We start from the raw sequence: 21,160 nt of genomic DNA, 5'->3' as shown, positions 1-21,160 counted from the left end.
TGCAATCACATTATCCGTCTAGTTTCATCAAGGTGGATGATTTAACGTTTAGTCACTCATGATCATTCCACAATAATAATTAAAATAGAAAAGAAACATGATGTACCAATCGTTTGATGAAAAATAAATTGCAAGACAGTAAGTAGATACGATCTAGATGGGTGCTCATGAATCTTCAATGAATCCGCCTAAGAAATTATCTTGATTGGAGATTGAAGAACCCTTGTAGAACAGCTCCTAAAAAGAATTTTGATAACGAATGAAATTAGGGTTTGTTTCATATTTATACTCTTCCAAATCTGATGCAGCAAACGTCCAAAACCCTTGACTCCCGTGCACCCACTACGGCGCAGTGGGGTTGTGCTTCCCCTCACTGCAGCGTAGTGAGGTAGCTTTGATTTTGACTTCAAGGTGACTGCGGCGCAGTAGGCTTACGAACCCTCCACTGCGGCGTAGTCTGATTCCACGTCTTGGTTTCTTGCTTCCTTGACTGCGGCGCAGTCTCTTCATCGCCATCCCCCCTGCGACGCAGTGGGGTTAGTTCAAGAACATTCTGTGGGATTTGGCTGCGGCGCAGTGGGCATAGCTTCCCTCCACTGCGGCGCAGTCATAGCTTGTGTAAGACAAACTTCTTTCGATCTCGAATACAAGCCAAGATTCGCCGTCTTTTCCACTTAAAAATCAACTCTCAATCATTCAAATCAACTTCTAGGCCAATAACCCTTCGTAATTGCACCAAATGAACGCGTAACCTGTTTAGAGCCTGTAAACACTAACAAACACCATAAACGCACCAAATGCATACAAAATATACTTAAAACGCATAAGAAATAGGCCAATAAGGATGTCGATAATGGGTATAAAATTAGTCACATCAATTATTGTTTCCATTTGGTAGTTTTTTTATCGTTGTTGATACCGGCAAGACCCAGCCAGATGATGTCTGCTGGTTGGTAGTGAGAGGACTCTTAGTACCTGCATACCTAAAAGGGAGCGCTGGTTAAAAAACAAGAATTTTTTTCTTTCTTGCTTATAATCAAAATACACTTTCGAGTTATCTTAGAATATTGATATCCTATACCTACTGAATTATATAAAGATTCCTTTTAGATTTAAATAGTCATTGTACCCGGATGTTCTTGTGAAACATGCTATTTATACGAAGTTTTGGATATAAACATTATATTGTGCCATTAGTGTAATACAAATAGAAAAGCAACAAAATATGTAACAATTATAAAAATAACGTCTAAGAATAATAATATGTATAATATTAATGCAATAATGACATTTTGACAATGGGGATGCAATATATTTCCTTTAAACGTTACATGAATGTAAATCCTTAACGACGATCAAATTTATTGCATATTATGTTGTACGAAACAAAATAGATAAAGATAATTAAAACCGAATATATAAAGGTAAAACCGTAAAAGAGTCAACATTGTTTGACTGAAATATGAGAATCCAAAATTTTGATATCAAAATATTGAAACCAAAAACTTTAATTGAAGCAAAAATTAAAAGATAGAAATTTTAAGGGGATAGAAAAGAGTCAAAAGGTATTTGACGCGGGCCCGAATGACTTCGTTGGAAATCAACGGGCCGCGGTTAATAATAATGGAGCTGGAATATGAGATGAAATGATGGAAAGTCAAAATCTGACCATATACACAAGTATATGACAAATATGACTCGGGTGTCGACAAGGAAACGGTGAATTGAAAATCTTATGCGAATTATAATGATGATGCAATGCAATTTGTTAAATTTAAAAAGAAATATTTTTGGTTGATTAATTAAACTACGAAAATCAAATGCAAACATAAACTAAAGCAAGGAAAATAATCACACAATCAATAATCAACAAAAGTGTTTGGCTAGGCGAATTCTTCCCGCATTGCGATGACCATGGTTGACTTAAATAAAGCAATGCAAAACGGTTGACTATTTATGACTTGAAATTATTGACTTTTACTTGAGAAAATGGCGTGACATAATTATCCAACTCAATTAACTAGACGGTCATCTACGATAAAAGATTTAGACATTAAAATCACTGAAAACGATAAAAATGAGTATTGCGGTCACAAGTATTCTCCATTCCCACAGTTTAGCATCAAAAACGACTCAAAAGGCTTAGATTAAAATACAAGTTGGTGTTCTTTTATGTACCCAAACCAAGCTAACAAGTTATAAAAACATTTAGACGGTCATCTTTTAATGCAAAGTTCAAAAAAGTTGTACAACATGCTTAAGAATTTGGAATTTACAAATTACTTTACCCGTGGTCTCTGGACGATCAAGAAGGTCCATGGCCTAGATTGGTGATCTCCATTACACATATAGGAGAGGTGCTTGTCTAAGATCGGCTCAAGTGGTTGAATCTATGTCATTATTTACGTATAATATTATGTATACGTAATTATCTTTTTAGATAGTTATTAAATGTCTGTTAAGTAAAGATTCTTTTGAAATTAAAATATATTGCATTTGTTAAATTTCTATGAAATAAATATTATAAAATCGGTGTGGTTTATATCTTTGTCAAATTTATCAATGTTCGAATTTCACTTTCTATATTTCTAAGAGTTCATTATTAGGAGGGTTTTCAAGGATTATGGTTTTCATTCCAGGCACGTGGTTCGAACTACGCATAATGTTCATTTGGATGTTATTATGGTGTCTCGAATGCTAACTACTAACTCATTAAAAAAATAAAAGAAAAAAAATGTAAAATTGTACCAAACCAATATCCTTCTTCACCTTTTTACGGATGAGGACAATGGTTACATCAATGAAAGTGTAAAAAATATTCCAAATTCACTTTATGATACAAGGTTGAGTCAATATCCATATCAACGTACATTCTTCAAAGTAGGTGTCTTGTCGATAAATCTCAAACAGTGATGCTATTTCAAGGTGGTTTTTTTTCTTTTTCGGGTAAATGATTTTCTCACACTAACCATATCAAAGTTTTGATCATCACGCTTAGCCAAATAGAATCTTATTCAAAAAACATAGAATTGAAGATTAATAAATTTTATAAATATAAAAGTATCCTGCTCTACAAAACAAAACATAAAATGATTTCATAGAGCAGATCTACATATATAATTGATACTTCTTGCCAATTCCTAGTTGAACCGATGTGAACGTGTATTACATCTGACCTAGGTAGGGATTCAACATGTAGAACACTTGGGAGTACGTTTTACAAAAACCACATTATCAAGTGTATAACACCTGGGAGTACATAGCACAAATCATCAAGTAGTTTGTCGAACCAATCAACAAGTACGTGCATAACCAATCCCAATCACAAGTCCAACGTACAACGAATCATCCAAAATCACAATGCACATACATTTCATATGACTTTACATTTAAGGAATCGTAGATACTTATAAGGTCACCTGCAACTCATTAAAGATATTATCATCTTCCATGTATGTAAAACTAACCAAATCACATCATATAATCAAAATCGAAAGCATAATCCAACAAAGAATAAGTTAACTCGTCAATCAAATCAGTCAATAAATCAAGCACGTGTACACTTTCAGCCCGAATCTCAATCGAGTAGGGGACTACAGAACTCACCTTGATCGGCAATAGCAATTTAAGAATGATTTATAAGCGATCAGCGATCGTCACAAGTCCGCACATATAATATATGTATCGCATATATGTCAATATTCCAAGCAAAACTTTAATTAGGTTTTTAAGTACGACTCAGGACTTTGACCGACTCCCGAGACTTGACAAGGTCATTAGAGAAGTCAAAAATCAGTTTAGAACGAGTTAAAGTGAAGTTATAAACGTTAAATGAGTTCGACACGTCCACAACCTATCATTACACATGCTATAATATTTATTAAGTCCCATTTGAGTCCAAAAATGAATGTCCAACTTTAGACATTATTACTTTAGTTGTTACTTGTATTTAATGGTTCAAAGGTATCTACGTACATACATAAAAATAAAACTACATTAGTTGTATTTAAATACTTTTGCTATACATGAGTATTTATGAAAATTGTTAAGAGCGGAAATTAAAGTAGAGTAAATTCAAAGAAATCAAACAACTACAAAGGAAAAGGAAAAAAATAAACACACACTATTGTTATTTTTTATTTTTAACAGCAGTGGTAATTGGACTCAGCGGCATTGCCTCTTCATTGTCCGGTAGAAATTGACCATGTTACCAGCACCACAGTCAATCCGAAGGCATGACTGGCAATGGAAGTCCCACTAACATAACAATGGGTTGTACTTTCTACAATCTAATAAAGTGCAAAGTTTTTCATTTGGCAACAAATTTAACAAAAATCTTTTAGCTAAAATCTCGAAAGAATTCTTCATTAACAAGATTATAGACGCATGTTCCCGGTACTGACTAACAACAAGCAACTATTTCAAGTTAGTAATTGATAATCGTAAGTTGCAAGATTTCCATGTTGAACGAAATCGCAAAAACTACACATAATGATATTATACCCTATGATATTATTTAGACATTTCACTTTATTGGAAAAAGCAGTATGTAAACAAAACAAAATGTGTTGATATCATCTCTTAAAGTTTAACATTTAAATTACAGCTGAGACAGGCTCAAACGTCAGGATTATAAATCTGTAAGAATATATCATAGAGTTGGGTGGACCAATTCGTACTAAAAAATATATTAGTAAACCAAACAATATATTAAGAGAACAAACCTAAATTGGACCCTCATTAACTAATGTGTGAAATATATGTTCTTATTTAGATTCTATCTGATACCCCACAATGATACTAGCTCTGTTAGCTGGTATAGTTCAGAATCACAAATAAGATAAAGCAACACCAGCTTATGACTTTTAAGTTTAAGTAGGCATTTCTAAAGCTAACAAGGTACAAGCAAACAAACAGCATGAAACATCAGTTGATCATACCCACATGCGCACTCCAGACCAAAGTGATCCATTAAAACCCATCTGAGACTCTTGAATTTGCAATTTTGTTGCCAATAAGGTCTCGCAACTCGATTTCCCCGGGGAATCTTTTCTCCCTCAGCTTAGAGTAAACCTACATTCCATATACAGAAGCTCTATTAGTTTCAAGAACTATATATTTATACCATATTATAAAGCAAATACGATTTTCAACTTTCAACAATCCATCAAAACCACATTACATCAATAATTTACACTACTCACCGCCGCCACCACCACCACCACCACCAATAGCCGCCGCCACACCGCCCGTGCGCCACCATCACCTGTCACCGCTGCCGCACGCCACCATCACCTGTCACCGCCGCCGCACGCCACCACCATCTATCACCGTCGCCACCGCTGCCGCATCGCGCGGGTACCGTTCTATAATAACTAATACAAATTATCTTACTTGATTACACATGTTTAAAGATATTGCTTGAAAGTAACGAAAGAATAATAAATAGGTCTTGGCTGTGCAAATGGGTTGGCATTAACAGCCAGGCCACAAAACAATCTTCTTTCTTTCTTTTAATGATTAATGTGGAATATGGCTACAGAAACTATAATTTTTAAGAATAAAAACCTCTATTGAATGATCAAGATCACTAAATCTACTTGGAGATCCATAAACTACTGAGAATTCACAAAGAAAATGATACATAAACCAGTCGATTCACCAAATAGGTAGCTTTAGATTGGAAAGTAAACAACAAACGAACATTTGCGATTTACGTTAGACATTGAAAGACAAACCCTAAAACACTTCATTTTATTGGGTTACCGCGTGAAATTTGCTTTTCTATTTTATTTGTATATGTTCGTATAAAATAATAGATTTTTTTATTTTATTGTATTTATTATTTTGCATATATGATTTATATTCTTGTTGTATAAGGTGAACAACACTTGAATGAAATTCACATGACATCATGGAACAAATCAGTAGGGTGTGATCAAGCATCAAACTATCAAACAATGACAGTCAAAGTAAACATAAGAAACAAGCGAAAACGTTGAATAAAATAGTGAAAATCAAGACTAAAATTGACAAGAAAAGAAAGAATAACTTGAAGGCACCATGTGGGAATTGGGATCACTTTGATCCATTCACGGATTGAGAAGATGGTATCTTTGTAGAAAGGTATATCTATTGTAAGCAGACCTACCTTGAACAGCCATATGAAAAAGGGTACAAAAAAATGTCAATAATGCTCCAAGCAAGCAAAGTGACATTTTTGTTAATAAACCCAACGTTGAAGAACTCGTGGATCGGGATTGAAGAATCGGGGGGTACCCGGGAGATATCGGATTGGGAAATTTATATATAAAAATAATAATTTATGAAACTATATGTAATAAAAATTTAGAAATACATTAACAACTCATAAATATTGTATTCATATATAATTTGTTTAAAAAAATAGACGAATACAAGTATAATTATATATATATCTATATAATATAAAATATAAATAGGCATGACAATAAAGACAAGCGAGGGCGACTTAGAATTTTATGTTTTAGCTCTCGTCTATTTGCCATTCCAAGACAAAAAATTGTATTTTTATTGTAAATTTAAAAGACACCCATTGTACAAAGAACAACTCTTTTAGTAAATATTTAATAAAAAGGTTTTTCCTTTCCCATCATGTCTCCTTTTTTTAACAGCATCTCATCATATATTCATATCTCTCTCTCTCATCTTTCCATCTTCTCTCATAAATTCTATCCACCATGAACCACCACACCCACCAACATTAATAACCACCAACAACCGCCACCACCGTCGATCAGTTTTGACAGTTGACCGTCGTTGACGGCTGTGGGCAGATATCTGACCCTATCCTAGCCATTCCGTCTCCTTGAGTGCCCGACCCCAAGAACGATCCCGATATCTCGGCCGATACAGCCGAGATTTACAACACTGAATAAACATAACGAGGACGAAGAGGGTGGCAGTGGCAGTGTTCAGAAATGGGTTTATGATGCTGGCAGATATAGGAGTACAGTTGGAAATTTGTTTGGGTTAGCCGAGTTACCTTTTTCTTTAATTGGACACCAGGCTTTAATAGAATTAATTGAAGCACTGTCTCTTTGTTTATATGTTACCAAAAGAGGTCACAAAATAATTTGTTGATGAAAAAAGAAAAACATATGTTATAAAACCACACCACCGAGGGTGTACACTTGACATCAGATACTTAGACATCGGCTAATCTAATAAGAAACTACATGGTCTTAACAGCACGCTTTATTGATAATGATCGAGTATTACATAAGAAAAAAAAAACTGACGACTTCATAGTCATAAAATTGATGATATCGGGAGGGAAATTTTATCATATTTGTTACTTTAGGTGGCTCATATGAATCGGATCCGAATTAAGTACGCCATAAAACAATTCTTCAAATTAAGTTGAATCAACTCAATGTCACATTACGGTAGTAAATGTTATCCTATTTGGCAAGGTTGTAAAAATCGCTTTTCGGTATCGTCTCGGTTGACCAGCGAAGCGATATATTGGGGATTTATCAGAGATATATCGGATTTATCGGGGATATATAGTGAATATATCATCTCGGTCGACCACCGATAAGCGATATATCGGGGATATATCGACCGAGATAACCCAGATTTACAACCATGCTATTTGGTACTTTAGGTGGCTCATATGAAATCTGATCCGAACTAGAAAAGTATCTTAAAAGCAACTCAACAACTTTATCCCAAGTTTGATGTCCTTGTTTGGCGGAAAGTAAATGGTAAAAGGTAAATCTTTTTTATTTTTAGTACATGTAACATATTGTGATAATGGTGAAGTTGGTCCTTATCTTTATTTTAAATTAGATATTTTGGCGATACAAGTGTCAACCATTGCATCCAAGTGCGCTTTTGCTACGGGTGGTCATGTTTTGACCCTTAGGGGGGAGGGATCCCTCAAACTTTACCGCCAATCAAAATCTTCCACCTCAATTTTCCCCAGTCTACCCCCATCTTCTTCCCCCACTTCCCCAAATCTCCACCTCATCATTTCTATTTCATTTAATTTATATATATATTAAAAACAAATCTTTGGTTTTCGTGCAAACTACAGTAACTATTTTTATTTTTTTTTTCGTCCTCGCCTATATCTTTTTCCTACTTTTTTGGTTTTTAAATGTTTGTCCCTACCCATCAATCTTTTTAAATTTTTGGGGTTTGTAAGTTGTGTTTTTAAGTTTTTAGTTTTTATTTTAAAAATAAGGGTAATGGAGGGAATCCTAGCCACAGTATCACAATTGAATATCTATCAACTCACCACGTATGAGTCATATGATGCCGGTACAATACATCCATCATAATCCTTGCATAATCAACGTGTAAAGAATAATATACTTTTTATTTTTTTTATATTCGCCACATAAGTTTCAATCTTTACACTTTTAACACTAAACTATAATACATTTTAGTAAATAATAGTATACTTTTTATTCTTTTATTCTTTTTATTTTCACTACATAAGTTTCAATCTTTACACTTTTAACACTAAACTATAATACTTTTTAGTAAAGAATAGTATACTTTCTATTCTTTTTATCTTCACCACAAAAGTTTCAATCTTTACACTTTTAGCTTTTTATTCTTTTGATTTTCACCAATAAGTTTCAATCTTTATACTTTTAGCACTAAACAATAATACATTTTAGTAAGTATATTTTTTATTCTTTTTATCTTCAGCAAAAGTTTCAATCTTTACACTTTTAGCTTTTTATTCTTTTGACTTTCACCACATAAGTTTCAATATTTACACTTTTAGCACTAAACTATAATACTTTTTAGTAAATAATAGCATACTTTTTCATTATATTTATTTTCACCATAAAAGTTTCAAACTTTACACATTTAACACTAAACTATAATGCTTTTTAGTAAACTTTTTATTCTTTCTATTTTCACCACAATATTTTAACTATTTACACTTTAGCACTAAACTTTCATACTTTTTTATTTTCTTTTATTTTAAAGTTCGGAAAACGTGTAAAGATTAATATTTTTTATTTTCACCACAAAAGTTTCCCTCTTTACATTTTTAGCACTAAACTTTAATAATTTTTAGTAAACTTTTTAATCTTTTTATTTTCATCGCAATATTTTAACTTTTTATACTTTTAGCACTAAACTTTCATACTTTTTGATAATCTTTTATTTTAGTCACAACATTTTACATTTTAGCCTCTTACACTTTAGCAACAAACTATTTAACATATATATTAAAAAGAAATGTACGGGAAAACGTGTAAAGAATAATAAACTTTTTATTCATTTTATTTTCACCACAATATTTGAACTATTACACTTTTAGCACTAAAATTTTGTGTTTTTTGATTTTCTTTTATTTTAACCACAACATTTTAGCCTCTTATACTTTTAACACTAAACTTTTATGCGAACTACTTTCTTTCACACAAAAATTATACTGTTTGTTTTTTAACTGTCGCGTGCAAAGAATAATACCTTTTTTATTCTTTTTATTTTGACAACAACATTTTAATCCCTTACACTTTTAGCACTAAACTTTTATACTTTTTTATTTTCTTTTATATTCACCAGAACATTTTAGCCTCTTACGCTTTTAGCACTCAACTTTTATGCGAATTACTTTTACTTTCACACAAAACTTTTACTGTTTTTTTAACTGTAAAGTGCAAAGAAGGGTAACCTTTTTATTCTTTTTTTTTTTAACCACAACATTTTAACCCCTTACACTTTTAGCACTGAATTTTTGTACTTTTTGATTTTCTTTTAATTTTACCACAACATTGAAGCCTCTTACACTTTTAGACTAAACTTTTATGCGAACTACTTTTACTCGCACAAAACTTTTACTGATCATTTTCTAACTGACAAATGTCCATTTTTTTTATTTTTGATTATTTGAATAATACATGTTTTCTTCAAAAAGTTTGTGGTTTTTTAACCTCGGTCCATGAACGCATACCTATTTGTAACGCATTATCTTTTGAATAATTCTTTTCTATTACGATTAACAAATGTAATGTCTCCCGGGACAACGCCCGGGTGACATATCTCATTTTAATACTATATAATTTCTTTTTCATTTATTTTTAATACTATATAATTTCAAAAACTATATAAACTAAAACATTAAAATTATTAAAACATGACATTTTAAAAAAAAAAACTTAACTAATATAGATAGTTTGATATTTTTTTTATCTAAATTTTATATAAATTAAAACTCCAGGGGTTGAAATGAAAATTTTAAGTTGTAGATAGAATTTGTTTTGCTTTTCTTCCTTCTTCTTCTTTGAACCTCCATCTTCAACTTTTTTTTCTTTATTCCAACAGCCCTCTACAACTTCGTCTTCTTTGAACGCTCCAGCCAATCCTCGTGTTTCTCTCTCCTATCCCCCTCCCGACTTAAAGATTCAGGTTATCCCAATCTATAATGAAGGTGTTGATATGCACCCAAGATTATATAAGAAAGTCTAGAAAAGTGATTAACATAAAAATACATGAATTTAGAAAAAAACTAAAGGGATAATCGCGGAATGCGACCCCAACAATGCGTTGGTGCGACCGTTAGTGGTGGCGGTGACGTCTAGTGGTGTAGGTAATTGATGTTAAAATAAACGATGAAAGAGGTTAATGGAAATATTTTAGAAGATAAGGGACCGATGGTGTAGTTTAATCATTGAGGGTGGTAGTTTTGTAAATTTTCATATCCCAAAATTGTGATATTAAACAAGGGGTTGTAATCATTATATAGTAGTACAGATGAAGTTTTTGCCAGAGTTAATTTTACTCACTATCAATTTTGGATTTATAATTATCATTTATGTGTGTTTTATAAATTTTTTTGTAGAAATGAAAGAAGAACCTGGATATATGAGTATAAAAGGCAAAGGATTTCAAGTTGATTGAAGATGTTTGAATTATTTTAATTATTTTCATGTTAATTATAGTATCTTGTGAACTTATATCATGTTTCGTTCTTTCATGTATTTTGGTTAGCTTTTGGTTGAAAACTACCATTGTCTTTTGGAATTTTAATTTTCAAAGTTATATGACTTTTAACCGAAGGGGTCAATAGCCATTGGCAGCAACTCTATTTGTGCATAAATTAATATGATTTTTGTTATGACTTGTTTGTTATTATTTGAATGTTGGAATTCATTTATACCCATTTGATCTTTTGATCCGAACAGGTTAATAACGTCAAGGATATCAAACCTGGCACGTCTAATAATGTTGTCATCAATTGAGCCCAGACCCAACTAAACAAGAATATTACAATTTGGGCCAAATCGACTAGCCCAAACCCGAGCACGAACATACTACTTCAGCTCCGGACCTCACTCTCAGTTTTCTGTAAAATCGGTCTTCAGGCTTCAACGGGCCGGATTTTGACCCGAGCTCAGCCCTACCTAAGATAAAAAGGGTCTAGGGCTCAAAGTCCTATCATGAACAAGTATGTAGATATGTGCGTAACATTTGTCCTTAAAAAGAAAACAAAAATTACGATTGCAAAAGCTCATTTTAAATGATAATCCTTTGGAAGACTCAGCCTATTTATAAACCATTTACCACATTTCCTATTTCAATTTATAAATCTTTTACTCATTTGACCTATTAAAAAATAAAACATAGCGAGAATCAGCTCTGTCTAGTATGCCGCTATAATCTACCATACTACATAAGCTTGTATGTATTAAGAAAGTTGGGGCTTGAGCTATGAAGTATAAATTAAACTCAAACTCAGCTGAAGCTTGCTTAGGCTTCACTCAAGTAGACCTTGAGTAGTAGCTAATGAGTAGCCGAAGGTAAAACCTGAATATATGTTATAAGAAAAGTGAGTTTACCGGTTCACCGTTACATGAAACTTCAAAAGCACCAGAACTCTGCAGAAAACCTTGAAGGAAATTTCCAAGAAGCCAAGTAGAAGAAATGGTCCCAAACCTATTGGCACGCATTGAGTAATACCAAGGAGGTGGTGCTGCAAAACCCAACCTTGGGAAAATATGCTCACCAGCCATTACAACCCCTATGACTCCAAACTGGACTACTGGTACCAGTTTGGCTAACAAGCGTTTTGGAAGTGGGGGTGGATAATTGGCTAAAACAACATTGAGTCCCGGAAAAGCGGATTCCAACATGTTCTTCATTGTCTCTGCATTCCCTCTATCAAAATTTACATTTTACAGTTTAGAAATAGGTAAAAGTAGGAATAGTAGTCTGGTTGCCTTGAAAATAAAAGAAGCAACATATTGAGAATAAAGATTATAGATTATGATAACAAATACTAAAAATTGAGAATAAAGATTATAAATTATGTAACAAATACTAGAAAAAGCACTACGCAATGCCCATAGCAGCAGCAGCAGAAATAGGAATGAACGGTAACGGGAAAGATAGTGTGTACCTGTAAGAACAAGAAGCGCAGAAATCGATATTCACACTGTTTCCTAACCCTATTCCGCCTTTCTTCTGTTGAAAATGTCAAAGTTATAAAATAATATAATAAAACCCTAAATCCATCCATTGAACTAAAGAGAGATAGAGAGAAAGAGAAGGAGAACCTGGTGGGTGGGGAATTGAAGAGGCGGTTGTTGGAAGGAGGCTGATGGCGGAGGATGATGATACTTGGCCGGAGCAGATGAAGAAGAAGGAGCAAAAAGATTGAAAACATCCGAACAGAACAAAAATATTGGCAACGCCACCAGAAACACCGCACCTTTATCCATTGCCATCTCTTGATCTCGATCTCGATCTCGATCGCCGAATGGTATTGTATTCAACCCTTTTTCCTTTTATTTCCTTCCGACTTAATTAATTAATTATCAAATTAACAGTGGTCAAACAAAGTTTGCGTATGTATTTAATACACAAAAAATTTAATAAAACTGTTTTTAGATTAGTTGGTTTGGGGTTTGTTCCGGTTTGCATTGACCCAGGATCAAGTCCTTTGCCTCTCATTTTTATTATTTGCTTGTCTTAAAAGTCTAAGTTTAGGTGGCAAATATATGGGATGAATTAGTGGTGTGTTGCTACGTGTACGATTTTTACAGTGGGGAATATAATTGGAAAATCTTTATCTTTATTTCATATATATCTGTTGTATGTTATATACTGTCTTCGCTTTCGTTTCCATTGGTGAAGGGAATGCTGCGATTCCAACCGATTAAGGTAATTGCAAGAGTTTATTTTTTAATCGTAATTGGTTTCCTAGGTTATTATTATTTTTAGTCACTGATTTTCACGTGTCCTATATTAATGGAGATGGAGTAATGAACAGTAGCCGCCACGTGACGTGTTACTATTCGTCGAATACAATGATGAATAGTGAAGCAGGCTCCCAGATAGCTGTGCAGCTGCCTACTAGCTTGCTTATTTTTATTTTTTTTAAACTTATATGTCAGACGTTTCAGTGAGTTTATCATATTGTTTAAGGTTTTTTTAGATTTCAGCTATCTTATTTTGGATTTTGCTCATCTATATTTTTTTTAATAGTTTTATTTGCTTTGTTTTTTAGATTCTTTTAAAAAGTAAATTTATGTATTTAATGGGATCGGTCTGCAAGAAAGGCCTACTTATCCACCACCGTGAACAGTTTCCGCCTATGTGGCGCGTTACTATTCGTCCACGACACATTTTTTCGGGTTTCCAAACACGAGTTACTTTTTGGTTTTTCATATATATGTTTTTCAGGCTTGAATGGAGTAACATTTTTTAAGGTTGTCGTAACATTGCCTTTAAATCAATATATTTTTATTTACTTGCGGCATCACGTATCCATGATTATTGCAGCCCGCATAGCATGCGTTTAAATTTCTAGTTAATAATAATCTATACTACCTATATAAACAAACTACCTTCTTCCCAATTTAACTTTCTACCTTTGAATTACCTAATATACCCTCTACATTTAAACTACTTCCACACACCTTATCCCTGAAATTCCAAAATTACATATAATAAAAATCCCACAATTACCTAAAACCTCTGTTGTTATAAAATCCTCATTAACTCTAAAATTATTATTGAAAGTACTACCCCCTTCCCCATTTAACTTTCTACCTTTGAATTACCTAATATACCCTCTACATTTAAACTACTTCCACACACCTTATCCCTGAAATTCCAAAATTACATATAATAAAAATCCCACAATTACCTAAAACTCCTATTGTTATAAAATCCTCATTAACTATAAAATTATTGCTGAAAGTACTACCCCCTTCCCCATTTAACTTTATATCTTTGAATTACCTAATATACCCTCTACATTTAAATTACTTCTACACACCTTATCCTTGAAATTCCAAAATTACCCTTAATAAAAAACCCCACAATTACCTAAAACCCCTATTGTTATAAAATCCCATTAACTCTAAAATTATTGCTGAAAGTATTGTTACGGATAAAAAAAATATCTTAGTTGTCATAAATTATATTACAAAATGTTTAAACAATAATTACCTTTCTATAACTCACGAAATTACGAACCAATTATATCCTTTATATATTCATATTAAATTTTAATCTTTGATTATTTATTTTTTTTTAATTGCTTTGGTTTACTCCCTACAATTGTAAGTGGTTATTTTTCATGGTTAGTCTTTGCACTTCATTATTTTTTGCACCTAATACGCGACTTATTTTTAGAATGATATATACGATTAGATCCTGCATTGATGCATCTCATGAAGGTAAACTAAACGCTATAAACCGTTACGGTGTCTAAAACGTTATAAACCGTCGCCGCTGCAACGCGTGGGCACCACTCTAGTAATAATTAATATAATAATGGAAATTGGAAAATGCTATATCACGTTAAAATTTGATTGATTTTATCATAATTTAACTAAAACCGAACCGTTATAATTCGGTTTTTGAAAACTAAAGCCATTAAGTTTCGGTTTTTTCGGTTTCAGTTTTTTATATTGTGGGTCTATTTCGGCTCGGTTTTTCAGTTTTAGTCGGTTTTTAACTATTTGTGGTTTGGGTTAAAATAAACTTGAAAAGTTTATAAGTTTTTACCGTATATTTACACCATAATTAATTTCAACAAGTTTTCAAAACAATATTAGTAACAATAACACTACAACAAAGACAACAAATTTCATAACAGTAAGTTGTACAAACTTCAAACAAATTTTATATATAACTATTTATATGTTTTATGCGTTATTTAATTATACAATTGTAGATGCAGATTCGTTGTGATAATCGCAACATAGATTTGATTATCGTTTATGTTTTAGGAACTATGATTGTAATCATTGAAATAAGAACTTGTGTTGATATTTAATGATTACGTTTGAACTTCAATATTATATCTGTTTATGTTTTGTATTGTGTTTGTATGTTATATATTGTTTTGCAGGTACAAGAACATAGAACCAAGGCTTATAAGTGTCATAGAATACTTAAACGATGGTTGGATGTTGTGTACGAGCCAAACGAAGTCAAGCAAAGGACCAAAGGGACGATCCTCGTGCTAACGTCATCAGCACATAGGATTACCCTCGTGCTGACGTCAGCACGAGGTCGGTTGGTTTATTGCTAATCGGGCTTAATTCCTTGATTAAGGTCGAAGCCCACACGAACCAATATCATTCTAGTATAAATACAAACCTAATCTACGAAATTAGGGAGATCTTTTGAGGGAATTGTTCACGAATTTACGAATTAAAGCTACTTGTTGCTCGTGTGACTTCCTACACGAACCATAAGCTTCGTGCATCTCCTTAGGTTGATTAACTACTTGTTAATTGACAAAAGGCAATAGCAATCTAGTTATCTCAAGAGGATTCCGCACTCTTGACATAACGAATCACATCTTATTACGATCCAAGCAACAATAGGGTACCTTACAAGTGGTATCAGAGCCCTAAGGTTGATTACCAGAAGGTGTAAGATCGTTTGATTTGCTATTGATTGCAAATTCGATTTGAAATTCGTGTTATTTACCATTTTCGTGATCTTCTTCGTGTCACTTCGTGCTTACGTCAACACGAGGTGTACTTTGTGTTCGTGCTTACGTCATCCAGTGACTTCATGTTCACTTCGTGCCACGTCTGCACGAACTTCTCTTCGTGCTACATATCGTGACAATTGTACTTCGTGTCTACTTCGTGTCATGTGTACTTCGTGCGATCCTCGTGTGACTTCGTGCCACGCATCCTTTTGTGTTATTTCGTTTGATTTGATTTCAAAAGATTCGAAATGACTACCATACCAGCTGCCGCAAATTCACCAAATGCCCTACTCATCAGCCAGATGATCATGCACGATCATGAGGTTGGTCGTGGAAACATACTTCCAAAGTTATTTCGTATGGAAAACTATTGGATGTGGAAGAGACGATTTGAAGACTACATTCGTCTCACTGATATGGACATGTCGCTCGTGATAACTCAAGGTTTTGATTGGCCTTCATATGAAAAGAACGGTATGATCAGTAGGTATACTTATGCTGATATGCCGATTGAAGAAAGAAAGAGATACGCCGTTGAGGGAAAGGCCTTGTCCACTCTTACTATGGCCTTACCTCAAGATAGTATACATTTGTTCAAAAAGTATACTACTTCAAAGGACTTATGGGACGCTCTCAAAAGATATTGCGAGGGTGATGCAACTTTGAAGAAAAACCGCATCAAGCTTCTGAAGCGTCAATATGAAGCCTTCAACGGACTGAAAGGAGAATCTCTTGATGAGATCATCACTCGATTCAGTCATTTGACTACTAAGTTATCGTATTTTGAGGTTGTTTATCCTGATACTGAGCTAGTTGATAAGTTTTTGGACTCACTACCTAACTCATGGACCGAGTATGTTCATCAACTTCAAGATGATCAAGAATATAGTTCATGGGACTTTGAGAAGGTGGTTTCCAAGCTTAAGAACAGAGATATGAAGAGAAGAATTAAAGATACACACTCAGATTTCACTCAAAATCCATCATTGTATCATGCTAAGTCTGTTCATTTAGCAAGTTCTAGCTCGGGGAACAATGCATTTCTAAGTGGTGCTGAAGCTACACCAATAGTAGATGCTGAAGGTCTTGCTGGATATGTTGCTTATAACAATGCAAATACGAATGTCAAGAGCAATGTACAATCTTTTCACTCTATGCCAATGAGTATGAGTTTTGCAGAAGGTAGAATGAGTGTTTACTCAGCCTTTTGTAATGCTCATGAAGCATTTATCGGAGGAAAGATTACTGATCTTGCAATGATTGATGAGGATTACAATCAGATAGATCCTGATGATTTGGAAAAAATGGATCTACAATGGCAGTTAGCTATGCTCACTATTAAGGTTAGAAGATTCACTTAGAGAACTAGGAGACCTATAAGAAATGGCACTAAGGGCTTTGACAAATCCTAGGTGAAATGTTTCAATTGCGATGGATTTGGTCATTTTGCAAGAGAGTGTCAACGACCTAAGAGGATTGATAATACCGTTGCCGGTCGTCAAAATTACAATCAAGGCGGTATTACTCCAAGTAATAAGAAAACTCAATCAATGATTACATTTCTTGGTACTCCACAACAGCCAGTTTCGTCACCATTTTTAGAGTCAAAGGCCGTTGTTGTTCAGAATCCGGATGGTACTTATCAATGGGATACACAATCTGATGATACCTCGAATCATGCCTACATGGTAGATTTAAATGATGAGGTAGCTGCAACAATTGATTATGTTGTATACTCAAGTGAAGAAAGTGCATCTGAGATAGTTAAGCAGAATGTACGTACTGTTGCTGAGACTGTGAGATCTGAGAGTGAACCCATGACAGTTGTGAAAGCACCTGAAGAAATGGAAGAGTCATCTATACTTGTTGATGACATTTCCAAGAAGAGCATTGAAGATCAAATGAAGAACTTCGTGATACCTGAAGGTATGACAACTGAGGACTTTTTTGCATACATGGCAGATTGCAAGGCTGCAGATTAGAAGGTATCTTGTTCTTTGCTTTCTATTATTGACGTTTGTAAAATGGTGTCAAACATAAAACTTGAGGTGTTTATTCTGAATAAGTCTGTTATTAACTTAACTAGTCAAAACTCCATGTTTAAGAAAGAAAACGACTCTTTGTTTGCCAAAAATTCTGGTTTGGTAAAACAAGAAAGTCTTTATCAAGATAAGATTCGTGCATCTGATAAGGATATTCTTGCCTTGAAAGAAAAATTAAAAGAGTCAGTTTTAATGGAAAAAGTAAGAAATGAACAATATGCTCAACTAACTGAAGACTTTTCTAAGAAAGAGAAAGAATTAGTTGATGCAAAACTGGAGATAGTTAAGCTTAATGCAAGATTGGACCAAATTAGGGGATCTGAATTAATAAGATCAATGCAGATGCAAAAGCCTATACTAAGGGATTCAAAAGATAAAAGTGGTTTAGGTTTGAATTATAAAGAAGCTAGAGGTCCATTTAATGATAATTACACAGAGTCTCTAACACAACTTTCTGAGATGGTTGATATTGATGAAATTTCTCAAATTGTCTCAGAAAATCAAAATGTTGATCTTAAGACCCCCTAAAAGCTCTAAAAGCTCAATTGATAAAATAAAATAGCTTAACAAGAAACATAAGCTGGAAAGTTCTTTTGTCAGACCAGTAGATCCAAAAAATGGAGTTTATGATGCTAGTGCTCCTATAGGGTCTAGCCAAGTGAATTCAACTTGTCCTATTGATAAGAGTATTAAATGTTTTACAATGAAGGGATGTGACACTGTTTTTACATCCACTAAAATTGATTTTGAAAAGATAGATCATGACAAGATTGATAAAGTATGGAATAAGGATGAATCTACATCTAGTGGAGTCCCCTTAACTCCATACTCGACTCATAAGAATTCTCAAAAGAAAGTACACTTTTCCGATAAAAATGAGTCAACTAGTTTATCAAAAGAAGAGTCAGCCACAATTGAACTTAAGGAATGTTTAGGCATGACTTCAGCTGAGTTTGTTGTTAAAGCTAAGAAAGCAAGAGCTAAAAATCCTGTTTTTATTGTTATGAAGTAGGTCACGTTTATAGTTGCTATCCTAATAGGAAAAGAAGATGTCCAGAAAAGGGTATGTCCTCTGGAGCATCTAGTGACTCAGACATTGTTGCTCATGACAATAGATCTAAGACACCAAAACAACAAGGATCTTTACAGAATACTACTTATAGTAGTGGAAGTCCGAGTCGTTCTCGTACACCTCAAAGGAGTAATTCACCTAGGAAGATGGCTCAACAAAATCGATCACCTTCTTCTAGAATTAATAGTTCGTCTAAATTCTATGATCGATTAGGGAGTCAACCTAGATTTGGTACTCACTCACCAAGGAATTCTCCTCCTAAGACTCGTTTCACTTCACCTAAGAAACAGTCTGTGACACCATCTTATTCCAAGGCTCCATTACAGAGCGATGGATATTGGACCGAATTAATCATTAGAAATGAATTCGGAAAACCTAAACCTCAAAAGGTTTGGGTTCCCTTCAGAAACTAACCATCTTATTGTCTGATGTGCAGGGAGAACCAAGGAAGCCTCTCAGTCTTTGGTATGTTGACAGTGGATGCTCTCGGCACATGACAGGGGATAAGAATGTGTTGTCCAATTATGAATATGTAAATGGTTCTTATGTTAGTTTCGCAGGTCCCAAGGGCGGCAACATCTCGGGCCAAGGTGATGTTGTCAATGGGAAGATTACGCTGGAGAAAGTCAATTATGTGGAACAGTTAGCACATAATCTATTGAGTGTTTCTCAGATTTGTGACAAGGGTAACAATGTCCATTTTACTGAGAAAGAAGCACTTATTCTGAAACCAGGATATGTTATTCCTGAAGACTGGATCCTGCTAAAAGCTCCTAGGAAGAGAGACATCTATGGCCTTGTGTTAGGTGTTGATGATCCAAAGGAGTCTGTTTGCTTGTTATCGAAAGCAAACGAATCTGAATCTTTACTATGGCATAGAAGAATGAGACATATCAATTTTCGAAAGATGAATGACATTGTCAAACATGGTTTGGTTGACGGTGTTCCCATGAAACGGTTTGGAATGGAAGACAAATGTGTACCTTGTTTGAAAGGTAAACAGCAAAAGTCTGCACATAAACCGAAACAAGAAAATTCTATTGCCAATCCTTTCGAGTTACTTCACATGGATTTATTTGGTCCAATGAATGTAAGAAGTATCGGTGGGATGTATTACTGTTTGGTGGTTACTGATGACTACTCGAGATTCTCATGGGTATTCTTTCTTAAATCGAAAGATGAAACTCCACAGATTTTATTAAATTTCTTTATCGAAACTAAAAATATTTATGGAGTTCGCGTTAAGAGAATCAGGAGTGATAACGGAACTGAATTTACGAATAATGTGATGGATGTCTTTTGTTTGTCAAAGGGAATCCAACATCAATACAGTTCGCCGTATGAACCACAACAGAATGGAGTTGCTAAAATAAAGATTAGGACTCTAATCGAGACAGCCAGAATTATGCTTGCAGATTCAGGGCTTCCTACTATGTTTTGGGGGGAGGCAGTGAACACAGCTTGTCATATTATAAATAGGGTTACTGTAGTCAAGCGTCATAACAAGACATGCTATGAGCTTCTACATAAGAAGAAACTGAATTTACAGAATGTTGAACCATTTGGTGTACTGTGTACTTTCTTGAAATATCGACCCCAGTCAAAGTTTGATCCAAAGGTTGAAAAGGGATTTTTCATGGGTTATAAACCGGGAACATCAATTCGACGGGTTTATAACAAGCAGACAGGCAAAGTTGACTTGGGTACAAATGTCAAGATTGTCAGTCATAAGCCCGCTATTCATTTTGGAATTGGAAAAAATTTCGATTATGATAGTGTGTTTAGTTCACTACACGGTCCTGCTTCTTATTCAGATCCTGAGACAGTTGATGATGTGATTATTTTAAGAGATCACATGGATAATACTCCTACATCTCCGCCTACTCGAAATGTCGATACTACTCCAACCAAAGTTCAGTCTACTACTGTTGTTGGTGAAAGTGGTAAGGACAAGAATAAGCCAACAGATCTAGATGATAGTGAACCCGAGAACACTACACCACTTACTCCGTCAAAGGTTTCACTACCTGATGATGATCCTATCTCTGAAGAATCGGAAGATGATTTTAGCTCTCCTGA

General features: G+C 34.1%; 1 protein-coding gene and 1 non-coding gene across 2 annotated transcripts; one reads left to right on the top strand and one right to left on the bottom strand.

Moving 5' to 3' along the window:
• The first annotated feature begins 2,279 nt into the window (after window positions 1–2,279).
• Window positions 2,280–2,435, top strand: LOC122584139. The gene has a single exon (XR_006321480.1). It is a non-coding gene; the product is annotated as a U1 spliceosomal RNA (small nuclear RNA).
• Window positions 2,436–4,710: 2,275 nt separating this feature from the next.
• On the bottom strand, window positions 4,711–12,823 carry LOC122583908 (selT-like protein). The gene is made up of 4 exons (XM_043756280.1): window positions 12,567–12,823; window positions 12,410–12,474; window positions 11,850–12,168; window positions 4,711–5,073 (listed from the first exon to the last, which is right to left on the bottom strand). The coding sequence occupies exons 1-4, from the start codon at window positions 12,735–12,737 to the stop codon at window positions 4,972–4,974; spliced, it is 657 nt and encodes a 218-aa protein (XP_043612215.1). The 5' UTR covers window positions 12,738–12,823; the 3' UTR covers window positions 4,711–4,971.
• Window positions 12,824–21,160: the final 8,337 nt, after the last annotated feature.

This window comes from Erigeron canadensis, chromosome 9 (assembly GCF_010389155.1).
Source record: "Erigeron canadensis isolate Cc75 chromosome 9, C_canadensis_v1, whole genome shotgun sequence".
In the NCBI taxonomy this organism is placed as follows: domain Eukaryota; kingdom Viridiplantae; phylum Streptophyta; class Magnoliopsida; order Asterales; family Asteraceae; genus Erigeron; species Erigeron canadensis.
This window is presented reverse-complemented; position numbering and strand designations above follow the sequence as displayed.